The sequence below is a fragment of the Siniperca chuatsi genome, linkage group LG11, assembly GCF_020085105.1.
Source record: "Siniperca chuatsi isolate FFG_IHB_CAS linkage group LG11, ASM2008510v1, whole genome shotgun sequence".
Lineage (NCBI taxonomy): Eukaryota > Metazoa > Chordata > Actinopteri > Centrarchiformes > Sinipercidae > Siniperca > Siniperca chuatsi.
The window spans coordinates 13,590,721-13,612,113 of record NC_058052.1 but is presented as its reverse complement, the minus strand read 5'-3'; the positions used below and the strand labels follow the sequence as shown (position 1 = coordinate 13,612,113).

The 21,393-nt window shown below is 38.3% G+C and overlaps 1 protein-coding gene across 3 annotated transcripts in view; it reads left to right on the top strand.

Annotated features, from left to right (window-relative positions):
* hcrtr2 (hypocretin (orexin) receptor 2) overlaps window positions 1-21,393 on the top strand; it is a 31,412-nt gene that overhangs the window by 6,304 nt on the left and 3,715 nt on the right. For 2 of the 3 annotated variants that reach the window (XM_044215346.1, XM_044215345.1), the window contains exons 2-6: window positions 6,150-6,328; window positions 9,464-9,707; window positions 20,301-20,416; window positions 20,544-20,764; window positions 21,034-21,155. In XM_044215346.1, coding sequence (XP_044071281.1) covers window positions 6,150-6,328; window positions 9,464-9,707; window positions 20,301-20,416; window positions 20,544-20,764; window positions 21,034-21,155 — 882 coding nt within the window. Of the gene's footprint in view, window positions 1-3,869; window positions 3,908-6,149; window positions 6,329-9,463; window positions 9,708-20,300; window positions 20,417-20,543; window positions 20,765-21,033; window positions 21,156-21,393 lie in introns of all 3 variants that reach the window. The other variant, XM_044215347.1, reaches the window with a different exon arrangement.

The window sequence follows — 21,393 nt, the reverse complement described above, 5'->3', positions numbered from 1 at the left end:
ACTTTTGCTATATTGACTAAAAAGCTTGATGTCACTGACACTTTACAGTATAACTCCAAGCGGGACACAAACAGTAAATTATAGCAATGTAAACCCGAGGAAGCGTCTTATTTAGGTGGCATTTCTAGGTAGTAACTTTCAAGGTGTAGTACTGTCTCAATCAAATTTTAATCTTTTGTGGCAGATGTTCACAACACGAGTATTTATGAAACTTAAATTTTCCTTCTTTCCATTCCAATGTTTTTCACAACATAAGTACATAACAGTCCTACTCCTTAGTTGTATTATAGCTACAGTGTAATAGTCTATAGGCCTAAGTAAGATGTCATATGTATGTAGACACAAATTCCAGAAATTAGTCCAGATAATGTATTCTTGAGGGAATACTGAAATTACATTTCTGACATTTGTCAAAGTGCAAATCAGACGAACATTTTACAAAACAAATGGCAAGAAACAGATAACACAAATACAAAACAGGAAACAAAGCAACAAGCAGAACAATTCACCAGCTGAAATCTTTCCCATTCTTAATTCTGATTGAACTGTGAACAGGGGTGGGGCCTTCGCTTGCATTACTGTGGATCCAACCAGTCCCAGTCCTCCAGGGATTTACTTTAATGTGCCACTCTTTCATGTGTTCTAGTTTGTCTGTGATTTTTATGACAGCGTCTGTAGCAGCTTGGTTCCTGTAGCAGTGTGGGGAGCTGTAAGGCACTCATGGTATGTAAACATGTCTTTCTCCAAGCAGAAAAAAACATGTGCATCCAAATTCAGTAGCTTACTGTAACTGTTAATGTGCAAAAGAAGAAAACTGGAGCCAGAATGTTTATATTGCTGCATATAGTGGTAAAATGACCAAACATAGACTAATTAATTTAAACAAATGTGTCGATTGGCTAAGACATTATTAATATTACTTGTTTTTAGTAACTTTAGACCTTCATTGCAGATCCAGTGATTAAATCATGGCATTATAGTGACTTCTCAAAATCAGAATCAGTTTCATTGGCCAAGTATGTGTACACATACAAGGTATTTGACTCTGGTTTTAAGTTGCTCCCAATTTACAGGGAGACAGAAATAGATATACAACTAAAAACAAGGACAACAAAGCTGAACAAAGATAGGTGAACATAAACATGTATTATGTACATACAAGTGGGTGAACAAATAGGTAATATATTGTATATAAAAAGCAACAATGACCAACAACATATAATACAAGTCAAGAGTTTCTGTAAATTGTAAACAAATACAAATGGTGCAAAGGAATACATATTGAATGGGTAACAGATTACTTACTGGTGGAATATTGGATATTCACAGTGCTGATCAGATATGCACAAAGAGATCATTTCACTTGACTGTATCCTGTCTTTGATGTTGTGCGTAGTTGCAGTCACAGTCTAGACTTTTCTTCCTGTTAATCTAATCCACTGCAGGTCTACAGTAGCACATCTGCATTTTAAAGTGGTGACGCTGACCTACAGGGCTTGAAGAAATAAGAAATATATACACTTTAATCTGACAGCAGTCACTCAACACCAGTGAAGCTACAGAGCACTGAATACGCAGAGGAGTGAACTAGACCACAACAGATAACAGATTACAAAGTTATCTTCCTACACAGATGTTATCACTGTTTCATGTTGCCTTGTAAGACCTTTTCTCAGGATTGTGTGGGTGAGTATAGACTTGCTTTTGATTGAAATGTCCCACACTCTCCTGTTCCAGCTGTTAAGGCAGTCAAACTTTCATCCTTATCATTTCTCATTGGTTTGGTGGGTTTGATGACCGGCTCTTGCTCCACATTCATTTCAACAAGGAATAGAGCCAGATGAATTCCATTCCAATCGAAAAGCACAGGTGTAATTAATGAAACTAATGGTGGCTGAATTCCATTCAGCTGCTTTAGTTTCAGGGTCTTGAATAGAACGGAGCCCTTGTTAATGCTATTGGTAACACTGTGCTTTTCCTACTATGACAAGTCAAAATGTCTGCTGTGAAAAAGGCCCATGTGCTGCCAGTTTGAGAGAGGCAGTGGAATTAACCTCTCATTCAGGAATTACTGAATGTTTATATAACTGCATGGCAAAATAACACAAGCAGCAGAGAAGGGGGAAGCTGCTTGGCTGCAGTGAATGCAAGGACAATGATAGTGGATAATGACAGTAATGTGTTTGTTAAGAAGCTACATAATTTAACACTTGTGGAAAGCTGTTGTTAGCCTGCTAGCCATGCTGCTCCTACAGTTTATACTTGCAGCTCTGTTCACACTATTTCCTGTCCTGCCTGCTTTTTGCCAGCATGTGAGTACATTTTGCCAGGAAATATCCACTCTGACAGCACCATGATTCCTACATGGCACCGCCCAACTTAACCTAGAGGAGAGGTCCAATAAGTCAGGATAACTGGGTGTGCCTCAAAACCAGACTGGCACAGAGCAGGTTTGAGGTTGTGGTGGTTTCCACTTCATTTCAATGTGGCACACAAAATGGCACATCTTGTGTCTTGTGCCTAACTTAAATTGATGGCTTGTGTGGCAAGTAAACAAAATACAACATGTACCTACATCATAGTTAACAATAAAAATGAATAAACACATATTTACATGTAGTGGCTGAATCCAAATGAAAAAGGTTCTGTAGTGTCTCTGCCAACACTTAAACATCTTAAACATGTTGGATGTGGTCAGAGGTTCAAGGGACTTATACCTTTCAACCCATGGAGGCCAGAGCAGCATGTTTGTCCTCCTTCCAAACTTTAGTGTGAACTCTAAAAGCTGTGAAAATTAATTTGGGAATTTACCAACAACTCTGCCATCAGCTGCTGCAGCATACAGGTAGTGGTAGAGAGATACCCAACTGAAGTAAGGGTAGAAAGCTTTCTTCCCCCAAGAAGGCCTCTTCTCTCTGTCTCTTGCAGACTGGAACACCTGGAACCTGCACTGGTCTCTGTCCTCTGCCTTGTTTCAACCCTCAGGCGGTGAGGGGATTTTTTTCCCACTCTGCCCACCAGTGGTTCTCAGTCCTGCAGCCACCTCAGCTACAGCGGTGCCCTCTCAGGAGCTGTTCCCTAAGTGAACACCAGCTCTCTATAGCAAAACCACAACAACTTTTTTTAAATTAAAATTTTACTTGCAGTATAAAACTTATTGGCTTGAATTGTAAGTTGAAGCATGTCATAGGATTTGAAAGTAAATGTGTACATAATCCTTCCTGACTTAAGCATTTAATTTCCACAATGATGTCAGTGTACTACCTAATTGTACTGCGTCCTGCAAATACATCTTCCTCCGTGGAAAATGCATTTCTGCTTCTTTTCAGAAGCATGCATATTTTTCAATGTGGGCAAGCTTTCCCCATCTCCCTTTCATTTTGTACATTCACATTGCAGCACAAGTCACGCCATGTGAGAGTATGAATTACTCAAGAATTTCAGAAACAAAAGCTGTAGTTAGTGTACAAGCGCTGGCGTACGATGTTCCTTACATTCTAAAGAAATGACACAAGACACTGCCACTTTCAACTGTGTAAAATGAACTAAATACTTTTCCAACCATTACTGTATTTTTTTCTTTTTCTATCCTTTAAAACTACCCAATTAGTTTTGAAGGATAATTCCAGTTTTTTACAACTTAGAACTTATTGTACTCACCAAGTTTGTCAAATTGCTGAGATCTTATGGGGCAAGCAACACAAACAGACATTTAACTTACACACAGTTACTTACTGTAGTTGTGCACACACACAATGAGGGATTATTACCAACATTATGGATATGTCTCTATTATATTTTCAAAAATATTAGTTTACATCATCTTGATAAACTGTTTGTGTTTCTTTCCCCATCGGACTTTGTTGTAGCTTTGTTGCTGTGTTCCCAGATCTCAGCAGTTACTCTGGTGAGTACAGTGTTAAATGTGTATAACTGCCACAACTGTTGTTGTGATAAACAGTTATTCTTATGACTATTTTTCAGCTCCCCCTTGTTTATGTTGTCCATTGTAGAACAACACTGTGCATACGGACATCAATGACTTAACTTAATTCTGCCACTTTTGCAGTGTAAATGCACTACACATACCCAGTTAGAATAAATAGTAATAAACTGGAAAACATCTTACATTTAAATTTATGTCCTCATTGTCACTGAACTTCAATCATTCCTAAATGGCATACTCTTTGCTGCAATTGAACACACTCAAAAAGAAATGTAGTATTGATTCTTATTAATATATTGCAAAAGCAATACATGATTAATTGCTAACACTGGACATTTTAACCCCTCAGACAGTTTGACAGGGCTAACTGTAAACTACAAACGTGTGAGGTGCAGACAAGCGCTATTCAAAGCCAGTTAACTATTTTTAAAATTATTTTTCAAGATCCTGAGTTTTATAATGATACCAAATATTTTATTTTTGAATAAATGATACATTAAACATACTATAAACATTTTACATTGTATGTGCTGAAATGGTCCAATCATAAGGCAGCAGATACAATATATAATATACTGTATGTAATGTTAAAAAGTGTGGAAAAAGTGTCTTATCTAGCTTTGACACCATAAAAGTTCAAGTGGTTAAATAATGTTCCATGATTGGTAATGTCCCTTAATCTTCTTTTTAAATACTCTCTATATACAGTGGTGTGAAAGTGTTTGCCCCCTTCCTGATTTCTTGTTTTTTTGCATGTTTGTCACACTTAAATGTTTCAGATCATCAAGTAAACACAAAATGCAGATTTTAAATGAAGGTTGTTATTATTAAGGGAAAACAAAATCCAAACCTACATGGCCCTGTGTGAAATAGTGATTGCCCCCTAAACCTAATAACTGGTTGGGCCACCCTTAGGAGCAACAACTGCAATCAAGCGTTTGCGATAAGGGGGCCAAAATTCCTCCACACCGCTGTAAAAGACTCATTACAAGTTATGGCAAACGCTTGATTGCAGTTGTTGCTGCTCAGGGTGCCCCAACCAGTTATTAGGTTTAGGGGGCAATCATTATTTCACACAGGGCCATGTAGGTTTGGATTTTGCTTTCCCTTAATAATAACAACCTTCATTTAAAAACTGCATTTTGTGTTTACTTGTGTTATCTTTGACTAATATTTAAATTAGTTTGATGATCTGAAACATTTACGTGTGACAAACAAAAAAGCAAGCAAAAAAATAAGAAATCAGGAAGAGGGCAAACACTTTTTCACACCACTGCACCTTTCAAATTCGCTGAAAAGCTGTGTGCTTCACCATGCAAAGCAATGATTTTCTATGCTGAGCTCTCAGTAGCAAGCAACAGTGAGACATGAACTAGCAAGTTAAAATTCAAGGTACTGTCTCTTACTTTAGAGATTTAAAAGACACAATAATTTAAAATGTTTAACTGTGTTTTATTATATTCTAAAAAGCAAAATACTGCGGTTTATTTGTATTGGCATTGTACATTTGTGGTATATTATACAGTATATTGCATCAAGACAGATTTTGACATTTTATATTTTGACATCCTCTGTTGGTCTGATAATATATATATAATTCAATATACATCTGCAACTCTGGACACTGGATTAGATGTAGTTGCCATGAGATTTGTGATGCAGCTGCATTGCACATTCTAAAGTTTGGCTCCTTTTCCACAATCTTAACCTGCATATTACAATGGATTTACTTTTACTAAAGATTCACCATTAATTGTAGTCTTTATTTTTGCTTTTATATTTTATGTTCTCATAAATCAATAAATATTCCACTCCATTCAGGTTTGAAAGGATCTGACATATGGTCATACTTTTTAATTCTACTTTGAATTATTATATTGATTTGCAAGATATGATGTTAGTGCTAGAAAACTCTTAAACTGTTGATAATTCACCTTTATGGACAAGAAAACATTGTTCTGTGACAGTCTCAGCATGTAATGCCACACCAACACATTAAAATGTAATTGTCTGTTTGTAATTTCTGATTGCTAATTATTTTGCCAATAGGAACAAAGACGTAAACAGGATTATAATATATTTTTAATTCAAATTCTATGATTGACAGTATGCCTTCAAGACAGTGGTGATACCCTGCACTAATATGATAAATATTTGCCTTAATTGAGTCTTTGGGCTCTCTTTGATTGTGCATCATTTTCAGTTTGTTTTGCAGTGTGGAAAAACCGTCACATGCGCACTGTGACCAACTATTTCATAGTGAATCTGTCCTTTGCTGATGTGTTGGTCACCATCATCTGCCTGCCTGCGAGTCTTGTGGTAGACATCACAGAGACGTGGTTCTTTGGAAAGACTCTTTGTAAAGTTGTGCCTTATTTGCAGGTAAGAGATCAACTTTGGCATCTGCTTTTCGAACAGGATATTCAAAATCTTGACCTGATCTGAACCACTTTACTCAGAAAAGGTTTATGAATACAAGCCAAGACCTTTGCTATTTCGATTATTTTTACATTTTTCTTTCTCTGTATTCATGAAGGTAAAAAAATACATAAATACATTATAAAATTATTTTTTTTCATATCCTGTGAGATGAGCACTGTATGAGACTTTTGATGTTATCCTATGGTGATTTAATGCCTTGGGCAAGTCTTTTGCTTTCTCCACAAATTATATTGCAGCATCGTCCCCACTTTGCCAACACATCTGCCAAGATAAAATCATCCATTTTATATCACACTGTAGGCCACATTGATGTAAAGAACTGAAATCGTACACTATGCTGCCCAAATTCTGTATCCTATACACTAAACAAATCCTACTATATTCTATACACATCTTTATCAAAGTGAATTTTAGCTCCACCATATCACAAAGTGTGGTCCTCAGTAACTGTACACAACACATTCTGGATGGATGAAACTATAAACCAAAGGGATTATGTTAACTGAATGTATTCCAAACATGAACAAATCAATGTGTGAATTATTCTGCTGTGCTAGCTGCCAGTTTACCACACACAATCACACCTCATGGCACCAGATTAGGAGTCTGTTTGAAGGCCTTCATGATCACATTGACCCTGTTTGCTGTTGTGTGCTTTGTTACTGTACAGTAACTGTTGTGGCTACACTTTTTGCAATACAGTATGTTGTAATGACATAACTGATTCCTGAAAGAAATCATGAAGCGGTCAAGGAAACTATGTCATGAATGAATGGTGAGTTATTGAAACTGAAGCAACACAGATTAAGTTGTCAGTTTGCAGTTACAGTTAATTAATTACTGGAGTAAACAAGAGGGATCGGTTCAAGGCATCACAAGAAAAATATACTGGAAGCCCTTAATGAAAGCTTAATGCTGTTGGCTTAACTTGTATTGAAGATCTGTAACACTTTAATGGGTTCACTGTGGGGTGCAACAAAAGCAATAAAATTGATAATGTTTTGGTCCAAACATGACATCAGGTTTTTTTGTCTGGGAATTACATTTGAGGAGGTGTCCCCTATACATTCAATGACTTTTAAATGTCATTAAATGTTCACATTAACAGATGATGCCAGTTATCTTAAAAACATACTTGTTTCAAGACCACAGTCTACAATTACACATTTTCTAGTTAAAGTACTTTTTGGATTAAATGGTATTAGAAATACCAGCAGGTTATAGTTTTTTTTTAACTTTAAGTCATTTCTTAAAACAGCTGGGCACTGTAGTTTTTTGCAAACATTACTCAAACAGGAGGAAATTGTTCACTTGTTGGGGACTATTTTTAGGGACAGGTTAATACACATTTGGTGCACTAGTGATTATTCATACACAGGATGACGTATGTGTGATTGACTCAAAATAAACTACAGTGCCTATGTAGCCAATGGTGTGACTCATTGACATTTTTGATATCTTTTGGATAACAATGGCACATAAGTTATATCAGGCTTTGGCTACACAGCCAACACTTGTTAGTGGGATCAATTCATTGTTGGTTTGGGTCTTTTAATGAGATTTGTTGACCATGAGAAAAATACATATCACCAGACTTATACTTTAATTCCTCTCCAAAGAACGACAATAGCACAGTACGCCTTGATTATCATTTCTAAAATTGCTACTGATGCCCTACAGTTTGCCCACAGGCTGGTCCACTCTGTATACAGGTTTCCCTGTGGATTCTATATTTGCATCACATTCAGCATTCACAGCCTTTAACATCACCATCCTGAATCTGAAGGCTACCATAACAAGCTCAACATACCTGTCATTCTACAATTGATTTCCTGTCAGACAGAGGACAGTTATGTAAGGATTTGTCCCTTTATGCCTACAGGGCAATATTCTCCCTTCTTCTTTAGACCCTTTAAATGAAGGAAATTAGCCAGCAAAGGTGATTTAGTATACCAATAAGCAAACATTTCAAAGTGATGGAGCTAACCATTTATTTCCCAAAGGAAATGAACCTACCAGAACCCACAGGTTTATCTCCCACATGAAATTGGTGGCATTGCTGTGAACTGAATGGACTCACTCATTCCTGGACAGAATCTCCAACATAATAAGTTTCTCATGCTTCCACATGCCACACATAATGTTGTTCCAGTTTTACAGATTCAGAGGAGATTGCCCTCCATCGAGTAGACAAGGAAGAAGGCAAAGAAGATTCAGTATCTCTCATGTGTGACTTTAAAGTGCTGGTGAATCACGGCTTGATTACCATTAGGCCATTATATTTCTGATACACTGGACTAACTCATTATGTGCTTGACCTCCACAGAGGTTCAATCCTGTATTTTGAAAGCTAGTGCAGCCATTGTATTTTGGTGAATATGAGTGATTGATGTTTCGCCTGACTCGCCTTGGGAAAAAGAAAACATGGATAAAATCAGTCATGGTGGTGCTACATTCCTCACCACAATGTCGACCCTGATGCCATCAGTCAAGGCCAGAACGTGTTGTACTGCACTGATCAATGATGATTTGCTATACAGGCTTTTTAATACTGAATATCTTTTGACTGTTGGAACTTGTACTTATTGAGGACAAAATGTATGACAATTAAATCGCCTTCACCACAGAGAGAAAATTGATGTTATGTTCTAACAACCAATACATGTATTCAATTCTTTTATATCTCTAAATACCTCAGGTCTAAAAAGCAAAAGGACTGTGCTCTGAGGCAAGTGCCTTAGAAAAAGAGCTAACAGTTAAATAGGAAGGCTGGTGGCTAAATAGTTGCTTTACAGCCAGGTAATGTCTCAGAAATTTAAAGCAAATCCTCAGCAACTACAAATTTTGAAATAATGTTCCTCATTAATTAAACATTAATGAGGATTGCCCATAATCGCCCCAAACTATGTCAATATCAAATTCAGGTGAATGTCCGTGTCACAGTTGCAAACCATGAATGAAATAAGAAGCTATGGGATCTATTGTGTGGTTTCTGACTTTAAAGTCATGAAAATACCATTTCCAGAATAGGTTTTTCTCAATCTAACTGGTGTTTCTTTTCTTTGTTCCCCCCAGACCATCTCTGTTTCTGTATCAGTCCTAACACTGAGTTGCATTGCCCAAGACCGTTGGTATGCTATCTGCCACCCACTGATGTTCAAGAGCACAGCCAAGAGGGCTCGCAAGAGTATCGTTGTCATCTGGGTTGTGTCGTGCATCATCATGATCCCTCAGGCTATTGTGATGGAGTGCAGCAGCCTGCTGCCTGAACTAACAAACAAGACCAGCTTGTTCACAGTGTGTGATGAACATTGGGAAGGTGAGTTTTTACAAATCCACCTCAAACACATGAAAACATTGTGCGAAGTCTCTCACTTGCTGCCAAATGCACAGGTTAAACTGACTAATTAAAGGACTAGAAGGACCACTTTCAGTTACATTTGCTGTTTCAAAGGGACACGACTCTCAATAGAGCATTAGTCATTCTGTGTCCTAAAATCAGTGTGCGTTTCTGGTGCCATTTAGCTGACGTTTATAAGGACTAAAGTTGGATTAATGACTTTTGCTGGAGTTCAGATAAGTCAGTCAGGGTGCCTCTCTAATTATAATCCTCAAAGGAAGAGAACATTGCAAAGAGAAAAAGCTTTTCAACCCCTCACCTTCATTCGCTTACAGTAATTGAGGCAGGCTATCGATTTGATATTTTCGGTGTATCTTTGAAGGTGAAGATCAATGAAAAAAATACTTTAGAATTAATTTTAAAATACCTCGAAGCAACAGATTAGTGTGGCTTTTTTTCCCCAGTTGACCGTTTGCTAAACCCCACCCCTGAACAAGCCAATCATAGCTTAGCAATTGAAACAAGCACACCAGGCCTGTCAAGCTCTGGATTTCTCCACATGCTGAATTGATGTGCATGGGGTTCTAATAAAAGTGATACCCAATATCTAAAGAGGGTTTTTATCACCTCTCCAAAACCAAAAACACAAGAGTAAAAGTATAAGGAATGGACTGGACAGTGTGTTTATTTGTTCTAATGTAAACATTAGCATGACTGGCTAACTGGCTAACTTACTTAGCTATAGTAGTATCCCAGCGTTATTTGCAAAGGCATGAGCCTGTTATTAGCTATCTATATTATTACAGGTGCCCCTCGCAGGAGCGCGAGGGGCATGCAGCATCAAAAACAAAAACTACCAGACAGTGTAATGATTTCTAAGGCAAAGACCTGTTATTCTTCTTTGTCGGGTTCATCAGTGATGACAAATGATCTGAAGTCTATAGTTCATGAATATTTAGAGTCATTAATGTTTTATTAGACTCAGTAGAAGTAGCATTTCCTTGATACGACTGGTCTGACATTTGCAAGGTTTCCTTCATTAATTGCTCAATATTTCTTTTCTTTATCGATGCGTTTTTAAGCATTTCAGACCGTTATATTAAAGTGTTATTCTAAAATGATTGTGCAGATGTCAAGTTCAGTCTGTCAAGTTAAAGTCGATCAAAAGTATGTACTGGTAACACCATTTGAATCCTATCACTTTGATTTGAAGTGTCCTTACGGAGTGTTAAGGGGTGGATGCATTATTTGACAGAACTGATTGTAGCTGCAGAGTAATGCATCTCCTATTATTTCAGCTTAGGTCATTATTAAATGTATGACATTGACATTGATGAGCCAAAATGACCCAAAATATGTGCTGATAAAACCATTTGATTCATAGATCTCCAGAAATAAAGTTACAGTGTGGATGCATTATTTAGCTGAGGGTTTTTTTTATTACCTGCAGAGAATTGCATCCCTTCCTGTCTCAGAGCAGGTTTCATGAATGAAATTCACACTGTCAAGCCAAAAATATAAACTGATAACCACATAGGAAGTGTCAGGAGAGAAACTTAAGATGTGGATACATTAATTGGCAGAACTGATTTTAGATTAATTCAGTCAAGAAGATTGTTACATATATTAAATTCTCACTGTCAAGCCAAAGCAGCCCAAAATGTGACTATAGGTCTCCAGAGAGAAAGTTTGTGGTTGCAGTATTCCACAGGGGTGGTTTTGCCTTTCATGGTGCGTCCTTCATCCTTGTACATTCACTCACCTGTCCACCAGTTGCCTGCAATGAGTCAACCTCCTCCTTACTCGGTCACCTGGCTTCCTAGCTGCTTCTCATCAGCTATCAGTCCCAGTATTTATACAGGGTAGCTCACAGACAGCCTTTGACAGATTAAGTAAATTCCTTTAACTCAACCAACCACATCACAGTGTCTAAGTCTGGGTCGTGTTGCCTGCTACCACACTTGTGACAACTGGAGAGAAATGTATTCCCTCTTATCTTTGGCCAGGGAAGTGTCGCATGCATCAAAGTCACACTGTCAAGATGACAACAATTGATTTGTAAGAGAAAGAGCCACTCCCTTTTTTCAAGCTCGTTTTAAGCTTCACACTGCCATCAATCAACTAATTACTTATTTATGACAGCAGAAGCTATGTAAAGCATTCAAACTTTGAGGAAACATTTTTGAATCCAAAAAAGTGAAAACCTCAATATTCAAACTTCCAACATAAAATCTTTGACCTCTGATTATGAGTTAATATTGTGTACATCATGTAAAATAAAAAATATATTGTGCACAGCACATCTTTCTCCTTATCCCACTCTTACTGGCATGGCCCTTTATAGTAACTCTCTCACACTCAGCCATTACCACCCTCAAATGTCTGATGTGTCTCCTGATGCTCAGAATGCTCTACCTCACTCTTTGGTCTGGAGCCTTGTGGCTGTGTCTCATCTTAAACTGAATGATTAGAATCTGAATTAAGAATACCATTGTACCCAGCATTTTCCATTCAAAATTGCTTGGGCTTGGTAGAACTACCATTTAAAATAGTGAGTACCTTTTATATACTTTGTTGGTTCAACACTTCTAATCATTTCAGTTCCTACACTTTATTGTAGCCAGTTGAATTTTCATGGACGTAATGCTCACAGTGACTTTGCCCAGTGGTTCCTGGTGAAGCCCAGGAATTAAGACTGGAGTAGGCTATATCTAGTTTTGTATGTAAAAATATGTACTAGAATACAGAACAATTAGAAAATGTCATATAGGATTTCATGAACATATTTTCTGGCCTTACCATCCCACATTTTACTATATCTATTAGAAGTTTTTTTACTTGATCACCAGGCTCTTCAATGCTCGCTGAACTGAGCTTTTGGGATTAGATCCCCACAGAAAAGCACTCTGTTTAACATTATGTTAAAGATGAAACTCATTCACGATACTATACACAGATATAATATACTGTGTATTTATCATTTTTTGAAATATTTGTTTTTAGCCTACTTCCAACATAATGATTTAGCAAATTTTTATTTTATTTTTTACATTCTATCTTGAAAATAAAATTGTGACAACAGCAGATCCTGTCTTTGGATTATTTTTTATTGAATAATGTGCTTGAGATGCAGTCTTTGCCTGTGTCCACACTCACTAACGTGATGACGCAAATACATTTGAAGGCCGATGATTGGTGTTAACGTCATTGACTATAGGTCATTGCATGATCTACATTTCTGGCGCTTAATCGTGACATTGGCAATGTTGGATTTAGCTTATCTTGTGTGTTAACAAGCAAATAAGTAGCCTAGAAATGAGCTAGTACTAACGTTATGACAGAAGCTAACAGCTAGCTACATGTCCATGACCCACATGCTTAGCAAAGTGATGAGCCCCAGGAGGAATTTACCGTTGCAGCTACCCCCATCAGTGACTGTTGTCCAACTTGTCCAAGCCCAGAAGACTAGGATGTTCTGTCACAGCAGCAAATATCTACGGTATGTGGTACCTCAGCCTCTCAAGATGACAGTGTTAAGGCTGATGAACTGAAAATGGCATCTGACTCTGTCTAGATTCAAGCCTCCTAGAGGGTGGATAGCCCCATCTAAGAACATCTGTGGGAACGCAAAATTCCGGAGGAAAGACGAGAGTCTTTACTCCACTCTGTGTGACTGCAAAAGCGTTGATGCCGTTTTTTGCGTAGCTTGCATGATTTTCTCATCAGGAGACATGATTCTGAAAATGAAGGCACTTAGTGACTGGAGTAATGCAAAGAAAATTGTTTTGAGACACTTTGCAACACCAGCTCACACGAGTGCACAAGTGCGTGCAGCTGAATTTCTTAATGTTGCCTTGGGAAAGTGCCAGTATATCTATTCCAAGTTAGATCGCTCACCCCAATAAGCAATAGAGCGCAATAAACATGGACTCAAAGCAGTCATCGATCTAATTGCCATTTGCGGACAGCAAAACATACCCATTCAGGACCACACAGATGAGCGTAGTAATTTTCAGGCACTTCTGAAATTTTGTGCTGAGGGAGATGAGTTACTGAAACAGTATGTTGAAAATACACCAGCTAATGCAAAATACTGTACTTTTACTATCATCAATTATTTCAGAGCGAGCTGATTGAGATATGTGGAAAACAGATTCAAGACAAAATTCTCCACAAATGCAGGGATGCCAAGTGGTTTTACCTATGGGCGAATGAGACGGCTGATATTTGTAACGCTGAGCAAGTGGCCCTTGTAGTTCGGTACGTGGAGACTGTTCTGGCAGCTACTCAGTGCGAGAGGATTCTTTGGGATTTTTTTACTACGGCTGACACTACAGGTGAGACGTTAACCCAGCTTTTGTTGAACAGATTAAGAGAACTGGATTTAGATACTGCTCATATGGTTGGACAGGGATACAATGGTGCTGGGAATGTCAGTGGAAAAGTACAAGACGTTCAGGCGGCCATCAGAGCACAGTACCCTGCTGCAGTCTATGTGCACTGTAGAAATCACGCGTTAAACCTAGCAATTGTGCATTCCCTGTCATTTGCAACACCCTGAACACTGTTCAAGAAATAGTGAGCTTCATTACAGCCTCCCGAAAGCACTTACAGTGCTTATTGAGCAACAGTAGCAGAGAAAGAAACGGCTCCAAAAGTTCTCTGATACCCGCTGGTCTCTGCATGATATGTGCTTGCCCACTGTTATTGAAAACTACGATGACGTGTTAACGACCTCCTAACCACCTGACCACAGAGGTGAGGGAGAGAATATGTCTTGCACTGCCACGTCTTAAAGCCCAGCATCTTCTACCTGACAAATTGCTGTTGACAGCCAGTTTATGGCTGGAGATAAAGGAGGAGTATGGTGCTTTGATGCCCAATGTTAACACTGCAGATGTGGAGCTATTGAGGCATACACCTGCCATTAGTGACACCAGCCAGGTTTTGAGATTGTCTGCAGACTTCTACCCAAACAAACGCTGTCATGAAGATTCTCCTAACGATGCCTGTATACACTGCCAGTGCTGAGTGCTCCTTCGGCTGTTTACATCGCTTGAAGATGTATCTCAGGAATACGATAACTGACAAATGACTGAGTGGACTGATGAACATCCATCATGATATTCGAAGGGATGCAGAGGCCGTTCTGCAAGAGTTTGATGCAACAGGGAGATGCAGAATGAACTTCAAATAGGTAGAAATACTATTTGTTTTTATTTTCTCATCTTTACGCCTAACTGTTCTTATGATGATGCTGCTAAATGAGGGAATCCGTTGCCTGCGTAATGAGGACTTTAACTGCATATTTCTCTGGGCTATATTCAATATAGTATACAATAATATAATTGTGTAGCCTATTATTTAAATGGCCTGTTGGCTGGTCTTTGAAATGCATGTGGTAGGCTAAGGTCAGAGTTTTATGGTGGTGTTATATCAGTAACGTTGCAGTAAAGTGCAAAAAAACATGAATCAATCTCTCTCTCTCTTGCTCGCTCACTGGCTCGCTGAGTAGTCAGCGTACGTGCGCGCATGGGAACCTAGACGTTAAAGGTAGCTTATGGACAACATGGACCCTCAATTGCACAAGCAGATTTTGCTTTACAGAGACCAAAGCAAATATGACGAAAAGCTTCAAAGTATCATGTTGAAGGTTAGTATCATTTAGGTTCGCTGGCTAACTTAAGGAATCATTAATATCCTTAGCCAGCTTGTCTGTATCTTATCCTTATATACCACTAAGAGTAGAAAAAATGTGTTAAAAAATAAGTAATGATTTTATAGAAAATGCTAAGCTGCATTTAACCAAGTCAACAAAATGTTCAGTAAAAGTTATGGTCAAAAGATCATCATGTGAACATCGTGTGAACTTAGCAAGCAAGGCACAATCTGTAAACCTTTTTGCTAGTTACACCTCTGGAAGCACCCCAAATATTCTATTAAAGACATAGTAAAAACACTATGTAATGCTATTGATGGTTGCCTTTTGCAGTTTCTTATTCCGCATACTATACCACTTATGCAACCACTTATTAGGATTCTTATTATATGACTATTACATTTGAAAATGTATTTCATTTATGTATAATTAGACATCATTAATTACTAAAGGAGCCTATGTATTACTTTGAGCAATAAATTCAAGTTTATTTATTTTATTATGTATCTTCTAGGACGAGCTCTGTATTACATCAAGGGACCTGGTGGGGACTTCATAACAAAAGTGGTTTGTGGTGTAGAAGAGGCCAACAATTTTCTTTCAAGCCCAAGAGTAGCTCACAGCGACCAGAAAGAACAAGGGATGCAACTTGCAAATGTTTTTCTGGTCTTGAATGACCAGAGATATAAATATAAATGGGCAAGAATGTGCAACGTTATATCCATCAAATTAATCCTAAAACAAAATTACTATTACCTGTGTGATTTTATTCTTCCTACTAAAGAGTTTTGTAGTCTTTTACCTGGTTCTTCTTTTTCCAAACATGCATCTCTAAAGAAGATGTGGCAGCTCTGTTTGTGTGTTTGACTTCATGGGTTTCATCTCATATCCATTGGCCGTCTATGCTGTACCATGCGTTTTCTGAAGAGCCGTTCAGTCTGCAAGTTTTACACTCAGTGTGTATACTAGCATTGACAGTTTTGCTCAGATGAGTTTTCATTATGTGGCCCCTCAGATGAACCAACTGTCTCAGACTTGCGGGGGTTTTAACATCTTTGCCCTTTCAGTTTAACATCAGTTCACACCTACAGTCATACGACTCTAAAGCCTGTCATAATTCTGCCTGGAGGAATAAAAAAACACGACATAATGACGTGAAAAACACAAATTGAGGAAGCCTTTTGGATAAGTGGTACATGTCTTCAGGTGTTTTATTATGACCCCAGAAGATTTAGTAAAACGTTTAATACCTTAATACCTTAATGTTGACACAGACAAACCATGGTTACCTTTTAGCGTTTCCCATGTTTTTTTTTCTAGGTAACTACGTTTTGAGCTCATCACTGTGGACCTGATTGGTAAATTGGCGACAACAAACAGTGGCAATCAGTGTGTTTATGTCATGTTCGACTACTTTACAAAATGGCCACAAGCCTATCCACTGTCTGACTGTGCAGAGATCGTCACAGACCAGATTATTTATCCTCCAGTTTGAGGCTCCAACACAAATTTTGTGAGTTTGTGAATGTGGTAATGTTGGACTTACTAATTCTGTATGTAGACCTATTTTTAATGTATGATAGTAATATCTCTTTAAACTGAAGTTTGTAACTTCACATTTGTGCTCCCCATCATCCACAGACCGATAGTCTGGTTGAGAGGATGAATGGAACCATCTAAAATTAAGGAAATCACAGCTTGACAATGCTAAAATGTCAGTCACAAATTATATTGTTGATAAGTATTTTGCAAAAATATGCCGTTATTGGACTGCGCACCAAAAAACAAAAGCACCAAATTTTCCTCATATTTTTTTGTTTTTGGTAGGGAAGTGCGGTATCCTGCGGAGATTCCTGAGGTCTATCAGGTTTGTGAAAATGCAAAAGAGATAAAGAACATTGTCCTGGACAATGTCTCAAAGGTCCAGGATAAGACAAGGTGGAAACTGAAATCACAAATGGAAAAAAACAACTTTGCAGTTGGTGACAAAGTGTGGTGCCAAAATATCAACAACCTAAAGGCGGAAATCTGGAGGCCAACTTTCTTGGCTCCTCTACAATAACAGCACTGGAAGACAAAAATGCAGATCTGCTTGGGAAAAAAGGTGAACACGGACCACCTCAAACATTCAGGATCCAGAAGCCACAGATTCCTCACAGGATTGCCACAGTTCCAGCATCAGGAGCCTCAGCACCTGTTAATCAGTGGGTTCTTCAGTCCTGCTGGGTCTTTCTGTTCTTTTACTTATTAAATATTACATTTTTCATATACTTTGAGTGTTTCTATCTACTGAATTGCAATTATTTTTGTTTTTGCTATCACAAACTGGCTCAGGGAATGTGATGAGGAGTCCACACAAGAAATGAATAATGGGGTGTGGAAACAGCAATGTTAGGATGTGTGTTGTGTCCTGTGGAGGTGTTTAAGAGGCAAAAACTGAAGGAAGTGATGCAGGGTGGATGTCCGCTGTAGGAAGGGAGAGCCTGAAGGAAGCATACGGGCCAGCTTATATAACCCAAGGGCCCAGGTAAGCTTAATCAGCTGACGCACCTCCACTGTCAGCCAATTGTCTATAGAGGTTGGGAGGTTGGAAAAGTTTGGAGGTGTATCTGTCTGTTACCAAGGCCAGGGCAGACATACATTCTCAGTAGTTTAAGAGAAGGGAACAGAATTTACACATAATAAGGGCCGCGTGTGTTTCCACTCTCATTACAATCCAGACATCTCCAAGTCTGTACACTGCACAGTAGAGAACACTGTGTATGATATGGCCTTTCTCTTAAAAAATTTTATAACATGTTAATGTTAATTAATGATAGTGTAAGTTTAATGCATTCACCTAGCCTGAGAAAGGAGATGCGTTTCTCTGCAGGTAAAAAACACACAACTGAATACTGCATCCACTGTCTCTAGAGACCTAGGAGTCAAATGGTTTTAACAGTACATATTGTGGACTACTTTTGCTTGACTGTGAATTTCATGCATTTGACACTCACCTGGACTGAGACAAGAAGGCGTGCATTTCTCGGCAGTTAAAAAGAAAAACATCTCTGCCAAGTACTGCACCTCTCCCCTTAACTTTGTCTTTGGAGACTTAGGGGTCAAATGGTTTTAACAGCTTATATTGTGGGCTGTTTTGGCTCGACAGTGAAAATTTCATACAACGCTCATCTTGGCTGAAATAACAAGTCATTCCTCGGCAGCTCTAAAATCTGTTCTGCCGAATAATGCTTCTCCACCTTGTATTTCTCTAGAGACACTTAAGGATCAAATGATGTTACCCGCATTATATTTTGGGCTGTTTTGGCTTGACAGTGAGAAATTCTCAGCAGGTACTGAAATAAAAAAAACCCTCAGCCAAATAATGCATCCACACTGCAACTTGATTTCTGGAGATCTATGAATCAAATGGTTTTATCAGCACATATTTTGGGTCATTTTGGCATGTCAATGTGAATTTCATAAATTTAATAATGACCTAAACTGAAATAATAGGAGATGCATTACTCTGCAGCTACAGTAATAAACTACAACTAATAAAACATTAATGACTCTAAATGTTCATAAACTTTCAGATCATTTGTTATCACTGATGAACCCGACAAAGAAGATTATATCGTTTTTTAAACAGGTCTTTGCCTTAGAAGTCATTACACTGTCTGGTAGTTTTTGCTTTAGCTGTATGCGGTCCTGCGAGGGGCATGCAGCTCTCGGCAGGCAGAGCACCTGTAATAATATAGATAGCTAATAATAGGCCACGCTGGGTTACTTCTATAGGTAGTAAGCTAGTTAGCCAGTCATGCTGAAGTTAGTGTACATTAGAACAGATAAAGACACACATTTAATCTATTCCTAACACTTTTGTTTTTGGGTTTGGAGAGGTGACAAAATTACCACTGTATCGTTTTTAAACATTACTTTGCCTTAGAAATCATTACACTGTGTAGTTTCACCTGCTTCAAATGTTATCAGCCCATCGAGCTGTGCGTGCTCCCTCGAGTCACATGCAGTTCTCAGCAGGCAGGCAGAACTCAGCATAACACCTGTTACATAAAAAAAATACCTGTTCAGGCCTGGAACACTCACTGTGTGGGAGCCATGGTGCTACTCTATCACAGTTTAGAGTACACATGCATTTGATTTATTTTGGGGACGTTACAACTCATCGGTTATTCCTCATCCTCAAATAATTTTCTCTTGTACAAAAAAAAAACATACTGTTTGAAAATACGAACATAAAGTTTTAATCTAACCACTGTGTTGCTTGGCCAAGTATGTTTTTCTATAATGAGCTTTGAAATCATCCAGGGCTTATATTATAATAACATAGCATAACATTTTTTATTTATCATACTGCAATACTAGGACTAACTAGCTATACCTTGCAATACATGAACAATACTGCTCCTTCTGGATCAGCTGGTGAGAATGCTGACGTTGTGCCTGTAACTTTAGCCTCAATCTTTTAGTATGATCATGTATGTAGGCATCATATGTATATATGTATATTTAAGACCCATTTTACAGGATTATTGTTTTAAAACAAATCAGCTTAAAAATCAACCAACTCAAAGTGTTTTAGCGTTAGCGATAGCTTACGCTAACTAGTTTCAGTTGATAAAATCTGCTAGTGACAGTCATTTCTGTTGACAAAATCCACGGCCGTCAATTATAAAGAGAAGCCTGCTTTTGTTTACAGCTATATGAAGTCGAAAACCCATTGTTTGAAATATGACTGCATATTTCAAGTGATAAAACTGCCACATTATCATTGTAAATGTATTGTGCCAGAACAGAAAGATTGACAGGCATAGCAACAGTAACTAGTAACTAAGGGGGCGAGTCCTAGCTAACAGTTACTATCCAGACGGTTTTCAATCAAATTATAATGATGTGTTTTATTCTTTCAACAGCTGAGATCTACCCAAAGGTGTATCACACCTGTTTCTTTATTGTCACATACTTTGCACCATTATGTCTCATGGTCCTGGCGTATGTCCAAATATGTCACAAGCTGTGGTGTCAACAGGTGTGTATTCCAGCACTTCAAGTTTTTTAAAAGTGATACATCAGCTCTCAAGCCGAGTTTAAATAGTGAACTGATCTTCCTTTGGTGATTTTATAGTGCCTGATGTATGCACATATTTAATCAACAGATTCCTGGTAGCACATCAGTGTTGCAGAGGAATTGGAGGTCCATGCAGTGCTCAGCTCTGACTCCAGGGCTGGGAGAGTCCGTGAGGGTCAGGACCAGCACAGTTTGTGCTGAGATCAAACAGGTCCGAGCCCGGCGCAAGACAGCCCGCATGCTAATGGTAGTGCTTTTTGTTTTCGCCCTGTGCTACCTGCCAATCAGCGTGCTCAATGTTATGAAAAGGTAATAATCTCTCAAGCTCTGCTGCTTCAACGATCAAAAGCCTTTCAAATTTAAAGTGATTAACTATGGACCCTGTGATAAACCGGGGTCACAGTTTGGATTTCTTTTTTCATTAGCTCACCTAGGTAGTTTAATGTTTTATACTGACTGATATAGTATATTTAAAGAACTGAATTGTTGTTTGTTTTCTTTTAAATCCTGATTTAAAATGTTATGATTTAAAGCATGCAAGCATGAATGAATCTTACCATGTCATACTTTACCTGCAGAGTCTTTGGGACGTTCAAGACCACAAATGACAGAGAGACAGTGTATGCATGGTTCACTTTCTCACATTGGCTCATATATGCCAACAGTGCAGCAAATCCTATCATCTACAATTTTCTCAGCGGTAGGTTTGTATCCTGCCTCACCACTTACAACAGATGTGTGGGTTCATTACTGCCCTCTAGTGGACAGTTTGGCAACAACACTACAACACACTGCTTAAAGTTGTATGTATCACAAAAATGTCTTACATGAAATTACAGATTGTAGATGCCATTAGAGTTGCATGGCCCTGATAATGACACATGCATCTCAGCTGTTAGTCATCATGTACTGAAAAAGCAATGATATATGATGTATTT